The sequence below is a fragment of the Centruroides vittatus genome, unplaced genomic scaffold, assembly GCF_030686945.1.
Source record: "Centruroides vittatus isolate TY-2023 unplaced genomic scaffold, ASM3068694v2 contig_150, whole genome shotgun sequence".
NCBI classification, from domain to species: domain Eukaryota; kingdom Metazoa; phylum Arthropoda; class Arachnida; order Scorpiones; family Buthidae; genus Centruroides; species Centruroides vittatus.
In genome coordinates, this window is record NW_027120928.1 from 2,369,733 (window position 1) to 2,379,969 (window position 10,237).

At 27.8% G+C, this 10,237-nt stretch overlaps 1 protein-coding gene across 1 annotated transcript in view; it reads left to right on the forward strand.

The window, feature by feature from the left end:
* The window catches only part of LOC136968637 (voltage-dependent calcium channel gamma-5 subunit-like), a 190,029-nt gene extending 180,201 nt beyond the window's left edge, over positions 1-9,828 (forward strand). Inside the window, exon 4 of the mRNA XM_067262640.1 lies at positions 8,150-9,828. Coding sequence (XP_067118741.1) covers positions 8,150-8,688 — 539 coding nt within the window. The 3' untranslated portion in view covers positions 8,689-9,828. The remainder of the gene's footprint in view (positions 1-8,149) is intronic.
* The last annotated feature ends 409 nt before the right edge of the window (positions 9,829-10,237 follow it).

Consider the following 10,237-nt stretch of genomic DNA (forward strand, 5'->3'; position numbering starts at 1 on the left):
TGTTATTCTTGTTTATCCCCGCACGTTCTTTGATTTTTTTTTCTTATCTGTAAATAATTCTTCTTTCTCTTTTACTAATGGAAAGTTCATATTTAGGAGGGCAAATAAAGATTGGATATTTGAACCAGTGTTAATTGGTACATTGATATGAGTGTCAAAATTTCATATAGTTTGATTTTCATACCAGGTGTTGGATTTCTATCATCTTACTAGGATCCATAAGGATGAAACAACTGGTTTTCTCTCCTAACTTCATTTAGCTGTATTACAAACTATTTAACAGTTTCAGTCTGTAAAAATTAGTAAGTTTGAGGTAAATAATGAATTAAAATTGTTCGTTAGTTAAGCTAAATTCATTCACACCAATTTGTTTTCGGTATTATTTACAAAAATTACTATTCAAGTACACCAAAATGTATTGTGTGGTCTATGAATCGTCTAAAAATAAATTTAAATTCTTCAACAAAAACATATATTTCTTATTATATATTTGGGTTTTATGTTAAATAAGTTTTTGTAGATAGGTCCAATATAAAATAAGAATAAACTATAATTATAAGTGTAATTTAATAATTCTTACAGACAAAATATAAAACTAAATATATAAGAAATTAAGAAATACATAAAGATCAGAAAGAGAGGATATTACAGACATTACAGCTGATATTTTATATAAAAACATGAAATTTTAATAATATAAATTAAACTTATTTTGTTAGCATTCATTAACATTTTATTTACAGTATTTTATAGTTAACTAAGAGTTGTATATTTCACACAAACACACAATGCCATATACAGTTCATATGACTTACATAAAAATTCAGCAACGAGTTGCGTAACTTTCCCGGCAACAACATTCCAAATTGGATGAATCTCCATCTGTTACAATATTTTATTTTAAAAACTTTTTATATTATTAATTATTATAAAATGACAGAAAGCTTAATTTTGAAGGTAGAAACGAGTTTTATTAAAAATTGTAAATGCTAATGACGAGTAAAATCTTCATTAAGTCCAACCCTACTCGAGATGTGACACACAACCCATTCTATCTTCCCACTTTTTCGATCTTCTTTAATTATCAAAATTTAACAGCATCAATTTCCCTAATAAAGAAATCTGTCTGCAAAATTTCAGAAATTTTCGACGAAAAGCACAGGAGTTACTAAGCTTAATATTGGATGAACAGAATCGTACTCCCCACACAAACATTCACAGATATAGAAAAAAAAACTCAAAATTTTTTGCATTTCTGGATGTTTTAAGACACAATACAAAGTTTTTCATATAAGAATTCATTAAAATTTATCAATTATATTGCTAGCGAAATTTTATCTAAGAAAATTACTATATTTTTCTTCCTTATGTTTAAATTACTCAATATATATCTCCGTTATTTAAATTTTATATATATAGTTTAAGCATTCATGCAATAGAAAGTTTTAACGAAGTTTTTACGTTAAGTATTTTACAATTCATTAAAAAATTTATAACTAAAACTATACTTTTGTTTTAATCTCCGTTCGTTCGTTTGTCTAGACGTAAATTTCCGAATTTAATAGAACAGAATCCTCGTAATATCTGATTAAAAAGAATAAATGTTACGTAAAATTTAATTTTAGTCGCTAATTTCTTTCAAAATGACGACTGAAAATGTAACGTAGGATATTTATTAAATTTAACGCCTTCTAAATTATAATTTTCTGTTTTTCCACCAAATTTATTAGAATTGTACACAATATTTTTACTTAATATATTTTTTCGTTTGCTTAAGTATTCATTTTACATATAACAAATTTTTACTTGCATAAATATATAATAAAAGTCTTCAAAGAAAAAATAAAATCTATTGATTATTGTTCAGTGCTATGATGAGTTATTAATTAATATCAAAGTACAGAGTGGCCTAAAGATCTGTTATCCGTTATAAACACGAAATTGCTACTTTATTCAAGCGTTTAAAGTACTTAATTATGTTTTTACCATAAAAAAGCAAGCTGCTATAAATAGTTTATGCATACTTATAAGCATATCTGGAACATACAAAAACATAACTCGGTCAACTGACTTTTGTGCCACCCTACATACAATACATTATGTAATAATTAATATAAATTAAAGATATACTTAGTTTTCATGCAGAATATAACCTGAAAGATGTTTTTTCTTAAATAATCAATGTCGCAATTTTGATTGATACACGCCTTTTGAATCCTCCCCCTATAGTTAAGTATGTTTTGAGGTGATGGATGAGGAAAGATGTAGAAATTCTAATTTCTATTATATCTATAAGGGAAAAAAATAACAGAAAAATATTAGAGATGACCATCATTTATCAGGATTACAGAGGATAAGTTCCTGAAAGTTGTAACTTTTAGTATCAGAATCCTAAGTTTGTGTACTTCCTCAGGGTTTATGACTAGATATTACTGTCATCAGTTTAACAATTTAAAATGATTTTGGTATTAAAAGTTCTTATATTCATATATAATAGTGGAGACTAAAGTCATTAGAATGTTTTCGTTTCGCTCATGTCGTAAAGCATTTAATGCTATAACATATCGCGACATGCTTTTTGATAATCCTCATCCTCATCCAAAACGATTATAAGAATGGATTCATAAGGAAGGCTTCGTACGTATGCATCCTTATGGAGTCATAAGGAGGTCCGTAAGGAAAATCTACAAACACCTTATCCTCTAGAAAAGTTCTTATCTATGGAAACCTTTATCGTAGGATAAAACCTAGATGGATCCCTCTAAGTCATACATAAAAATTTTATTGTTTAACGAAGTCCTTATGGATGAACTTTTGATGAAATGAGTTCTCATGAATCATTAGAATATGCTTAAATAATTATAACAGATCATACTCATTTCAGAGAGTTTATATAGAATGATTGTGACAGATGCTGATTAATCTACAGGGGAATTGTGATAGATCATGATCAGTCATACTCCATAGAGACAGTTTCAACAGATCATGGATATGCAACAAGCAATACTATTCATAGAAATATATGTATACGTATCATAATTTTTACCTTTTCTTTTTAAATAATGTCTTCAGGCCATCAATTTTGTAGACGATAAAATACTACAATTTAATACGGCTTAAAAATTTTACTATCAATTTTTTAATTGTTTTGGTAACTTCACACGTCTAGTGTAGTTGTCTGCTTCGAAATGTCTTAAAAAATAAAATAATAAGAGAGTTAAAAATGATAAAATACCTAAAATTCATTAGACCTTTCTATTAACGTCACAATTATATAAATATTAAAGAATAAAGTGTTAAAGAACCACTCCATATATATAAAACAATAAACATATCTTAAAAATAACATATTTATTGTGTTTATTTTAGTATTTTTTGTTTTTATTAATGGAAAATTCTCTTTATGTGGTCACATTTGTCAAATCTAATAAAAACTCTTCAGCTTCATCGATTTGGCTATAGTTAGTGAATTATTTGAAGCTTGCACAACATTATAATTACATATTACCGCCCGCGTGCTTGGCATTAAATATTCACTTACAATTTAAAATTCGGCATGTATCTATACTAGAAATTAAGAAAAGTTCATAAAAATGGAAAAAACTACTTATTTATATGCTCTGAATATTTATGTTTCCCATATATTATCTAAATTATTTAAGGATTTGCTATGCAAAGTTTGACTGTACTAAGAAAAATAAAGGTCTAAAATTTAATTTATCGATTTCAGTTTCATGCATTTACTGTATTTAGTAAATTTAGAACTGTTCAATTCTACAGATTTATTAATTAATGTAAATATACTGTTTTAGCATCTCTATTTTCTTATTGTATTTTCTTCTATCTTTTCCAGAATATCAATATTTTCGGTTCAATACAATCATTATTTTAATGATAACATTGGAAAATTCAATTGTCTTCCATACAAATATTTAACTTGATTGTTTGTTTTTTATAATTATTTATATTATTTTCATTACGCTTGTACAGAATTAACTTATTAACACCTCAAACTCTATCCAGCATCACAAACACTATCCAGCACCTTATACTAATGTAATTAAGCGTCAATAATCGTTCGTAAATCAGAATATTTTTCATTCTAAACAAAAAATCATTATAAAGTTAATTTTTCCCTTTTTATAATAAAAAGTAACTTATAGTTAAACTCTAAGATTTTCCTCCATTATTCTACTATTAATTTAATCTCATCTCTGAATTCATCCAAAATAATCTACTCAAGAAACTTGGATTCTGTGAATGGATAGCCTTGATTAAAATGTCTTTATATTCAAATTAAAGAATAATGTGAGTTTAAATTAACAGTAAAGCAGTTTTTTTCATCCGATTTCATTCCTATTTATAATCTTACCATCAACCCTCATCTCTCGTCCATAAAGATACTTTTTATCCACTTAAAATTTTATTTTTCAACAAAAACTCCGGGCTTAATCCTGAATGGAAATGTTATTCACGTGGATTCCATTTCTTAACTTATAAAAAAAGTGAAAAAAGGAATAATTTATATGAAAAATAATATTTAGCATGCAAAACAGTAGTTGTATCCATGTTATTTTCATTAATTAAGTAATCAGACTTAATATTTTCTTCTGGCGATTCACAAATTTCAATTATTTACATATTTTTTAAAGTTAAGCTCTGTTTTATTACGTCAATTATGTGATTTAAAATTTAAATCTTATTAACTTTTGTTTTTAATGGTGAATATAAACAAAATAAATAAATAAATTTGAATATCTTCTACTTCTCTACAGGAACATATACAGGTATATAAATATTTGTTAACAAATATAAAAATAAAATAATATATTCTTATAAAATTATAAAGATAGTTTAAGTTATTAAATAAGAAAATAATTTAAAACATCATAATCTTTCCATTATTTAATAATAGATAGCTTATATAAAGAACATCCCAGATAAAGGGGTACATAACACATCATTTACTCTATTTTCTTTGTAGAGGAAACATGGAGAGGAAAATGTATAATTTCATGTAAAAATCATGATGCTGATCTAATTTAAACTCCATATAGAAGCGTCTTAACTATTATTTTTCAATCTTCGAAAGAGAATAAATAAAATTATTTTTATTATACATTTGGTTAGACAAACTTTTCTGCTAATATTTAAGATAATAACTTTAATAGAATTAAATGCGTTAGACTCTCAATTATCCGAGATGTTTAGAAAAATGTCCCGGTTAATCCGATTCAATTTAAAACCCGTGCTCAGTAAACATTACAGGTAAATTTTCAAAGAAATTTGAAGAGAACAACGCGTATAACTACCACATGTAGTTACTTGTAATAAATTGGACACTTCAAGAAAGTGAATCGTTTCCCCTCCCCCTTTTCTGGCCAATAGTCTGCAGAGCGGATGAATCATAAAGCAATTTGTAATGACTTAGTGACAGAGCCATAAGCATTTTTAGCACTTCGGTTAATCCGCTTTACGGTTAATGTAATCCCCCGTAATCGAGAGGCTACTGTAATTTGTACAGTTTTAATATAGCTCTTCTCTATAAAAATTAACCTAATACATAATTACTTTATATTTGTCATTAATAATGATTATTAACACTATTTAAAATAATAATTCTTTTTATATATTTCTTACCTTTTACTTTCCATGCTTTTGTATATAACAGAAGGAAAGTATGGCGATCAGTCAAAAAAATGACCCCAAGGGTTTTACATTTTTGGAATCGGAAGACCTTGAAACGTCGAAAAATGTTGCGCTTTTTTCCTGTATGTATGGATGTTAGTGTGTGTGTGGGGCATGATTTTGTTCATTCATTTTAAAGCTTAATAACTCTCGTGTCTTTTGTAAAAATTTTCTGAAATTTAGCACCAAAATTTGCATATTAGAGGAAAATGTTCCTAGAATTTTTCAGAAAAATCGATCCATTGGTTTGAGAGATAGGGCTCACCCCTTATATCTCTCCAATCAATCCAAAGACTTTAAAGGTAATGAATGGTAGCAATTATTAGAGATAAAAACAAAGAATTCCGAAAAAGTCCAGCAACAACGTTGCCAGATTTTTCAACAGATATTTTATTATTAAATTATTATAAGAATCTCAATAATCCCAATAAAAAAAATCCGACAACAAGTTGCTTAACTTTCCCGGCAACATTTAAAACTGCGTGTGTGGCGCGATCTGTTAATGATATTTTATTTAAAAACTTTTATATTTTTAATTATAATAAAATGGCAAAAAGTTTAATTTTAAGTTTAGGGGTGAGTTTCATAAAAAAATTGTAGATGCTAATAACGAGTAAAATCGCCATTAAGTCACACCCCACTCGAGATATAACACACGATCTCTCTTTATCTCTCTACCCTTCGACCTTTAACCGCCAAAATTTAATAGCATCAATCCCTGTAATACACAAACCTGCCTGCAAAATTTCAGAAATTTTTGACGAAGCTCAGGAGTTATTAAGCTTCATACAGGGTGAACACAATCGTGCTCCACATATACATACACTAACATCCACACATACAAAAAAACCCAGAATATTTGCATTCTTAGACGTTTCAAGATCCCCCGAGTCCAAAAAATATAAAAATCTGGACGGGTCGATTGTTGACCTATCATGATACTTTCTCTCTGTTATATCAATATATAACAGAGCAGGAAAAGTAATAAAATATAATTGAAATAAATATAAAATACCTAAAAAGGATAAATATTTAAATATATTTTATCTTATATTGTTTCCTTATAATTAATTCATATTTAACTTAACTTATTTATTATATAAAATAAATTAAATTATGATAAAAATATTAATCTAGTTATTTTTTATTCTAATTTAATATTGTTTAAATCATTTTAATACTATAAAAATTTTTTTAATGGAAAGGATAAAAAAATTTTGTTTTAAATTAAAATCAATTAAAAAATATATTTTATTATTTAAAATAACTTATTAAGAAATGAAATACTTAAATTAAAGACAAAAAGCTAACATTTTTATGTCTTTATTTTTGTAATAAAATAAACTAGTTAAAATATTAAAATTAAATAATTAATTCTTTAAAGGTTCTTTTTAATATAATTTTAATTAATCAATTAGTTAGCTAATTATAATCAAAATACAATCAAAGTTAATTACATTTTGATTTATTTATTTTTTAGTAAAATGGACTTCAAAAATATATCAAAATAATCTTTTTTAAATTTAACATTTCTTTAAATATTTAACTTTTTATAATATTACTTTGTTATAATACTCACAGAATCTATATAAAGATAATATTGGGTGACCCAAAAGGTATCTAATGCTTCATCAAACCTGTAGAGTATATAAACTTTACTCAAACTCCATTCAAGTCATATTTGAAGCGATTTATCTTACAAAATGTTTAATATGTTTGTCCTCGATCTTTGTAACATGGAGGGAATTGACTGGTCTTAATGCCCTTTAAATGCAAATTCTCAAGATTACGTTGCATTACTTGCAAGAGTTGTCTCCGTGCAAAGTCGTCTTGAGAATTTGCATTTTCTTGTTGGTCTTCAAAATATGAATATATGAATCTCTGGAATTTCTTTACACAGAGATATCATTTCTAAGATAAACAAGCAAAATTTTCGCACTTATTCGATGACTAGAATCCCAAAAGTCTGTGATATATTCATAAAAGAAATAAGTCTAGTGTCAAGGATTTAGACCTGGAGAATCTCAAGGATTCTCCATATCGTGAGTTTGAAATCTTTGCTATTTTGGAAAACATTTTTCAAAATGTGATGTCAGACTTTGCGATAAGATTAAGGAATGATATTTGCGTGAAAAGAAGTCGCCAGGATGGCGAAAATACGCAGTCCTTTTCATGGTACTTTTTGTAATCTTGAAGTTGAGGGCAAACATATTGAACACGTTGTATATAGATGGCTCGAAATGAAGACTCGAGTAACATTTAAGTAAAAATTTTTATGATAATCCTTCATCATTTAATTATGATAAAGCATTAAATTTGATATGTATCTTTTGGACCATCCTGTAGATATTACGTGGAAATTATTAAAAATATAGTAATATATAAAGTCACTTAAATTACTTAGAAATACATAAAAATTGTAATATTTTATTATTATTATTTTGTTTTCTTTCTTTTCTAGGTTTATTGATTTTAATGGGAATGGTCATTTATATATCGACATTTAAAGCAGAAGTTGGGAATAAGTTAAGGCCTAAGTCTTCCTTTCAAGGCCCCATGTTTAAATATAGTTATGGCTTCTCATTTCTTTTAGCAGTCGTTGGTCTAATGATGTGCGAATTAGCAGGAACGTTCGCCATTTTTCTTTATATACAAAAATACGAAGAAGAAATAAAGAAAAAGGCCGAACGCCAAAAATACGCAGATTTTCTTCCTCAAGGGGAAGATCACGTGCCTTGTCGACGTCATCGTGGTAGAAAAAACAGTAGAGCACGAGAAATGTCACGCGAGGCATCACCGTGTCCATCAACAAGTCGTGGACGTCGTCCTACAAATACAGGGATCGCGTTGTCAGAATCTATGCGTGATTTAGCATATTGTAATTTCCCCCCTTTCTCTAGGGACACCACGTGCAATACTGTTTCTACTACAGCAGACATAAACAGGGAATATTCACGAGATTTTTCTTTCGATACACTGAGGCGCACCACTCCAGTGTGACGATTGTGCACCCCAAAATAAACAAAAAAAATTAATGTTTTAAGAAGTATCCAGGTGCTTTTTTGGTATATAATTACCATATCAACATATGTTGGCATCATTTAGACAACGATGTATGGGAGCTTAGTAGGACAATAGTCTTCCCTATGATGTTTCATGGTGGCGAAGATTTTTTTCCTCATCTATCGATAATTGAAATTCATCAAGTGCTCACCGAAAAACAAAACAAAAAAAACAAACATACAACGTCATTTTACATTTTGGAAGGCCCACACAAAAAAGAAATGAAACAAAATACATCACCAAAATTGCTCAGAACCTATCCTTTGTGCCTTCCACGCTGCTTCCACTGATGATTTATGTTTTATCAATTTCGTTCGAGATAGTTAAGTAAAATGATAAAATATACATACACAGGAAGAGCTCGCGTCATAATTAAACACCCCTCCAACCAACTCCCCTTTTGGTCCACGAATTCATAACTTCTCCCCCGCGCTAAACATTACATTCTTCCTCTTTTAAGAAAACACACAAGAGAACATTTGCTTCTTTCTTACTTTCTTACCGCATTTAATTCATAGTTAACATTTGGTATGCAGAAAATCGCATATCATAGAGTACATTATAACATCGTGTTTTCATAATAATCATATACGAATAAGTCCATCATCATACAAAAAACAAACAAATAAATAAATAAATAAATAAAAATCGATCATCATTTTGCTGGAGCAATTTTAAGACATAATTCCAGCCTATCATTAAATAGGTGTTCATCAATTAATAAAAGCCGATAGTAGTAGAAGAAACACGTATGATAAACAATACTGCATCCCTTCGTTATAAAGAGGGATTCGGTGTTTTCAACTCTTTTGTAGACACAAGTAGGAAAACAATAACAAGCGGTATAACGAGGGTTCCTCGACATTTTTTGCATTTCGTGCCATTTAGAAATAACCAGAAAATTGTGTCTGGCTTTAAAAAAAGGATTGAAATTAACATTTGAAGATTGCTTAATTGCCCCTTTTATTAGGGACACACTGGCTCCAGCCACTGCCATCTACTCACGCAGCACACGTAGCTATCCCCATCGGCATGTTCTTAGTCATGTACAGATCTGTTTTTATATTATTCATTATAAAAAAAAGGCTAATAAAGTTATTAAAGGACGATTTTAATGTGTGAATTTTATTTAATTATTTGTCTTTTTAACATTTGTTATATTCGGTTTTATAAAAATTCTGAGACATATCGTAGATCATCAGAAAATTTATTGCTATGTAATCAAAAATAAATTGGTATAAAGAATAAAAATATTTGTAGTTAATAAAAATTGAAAAAAGTTACGAATTCTTTTAGTTATGAGACTCCAATAAAACTCAATTTATTTTATTTTGTTTACCGGGTAATTTTTGGAATGAAATGCATTCTTTGGATTAAGAGATTAAAGTAAAATTCATTTTTTACACTGGAAAAATATATAATTCCCTTTTTTTAGTTAGAAATATAAAATAAAAAAGTAATTTTTATTAAACTACCTCTAAAAAAT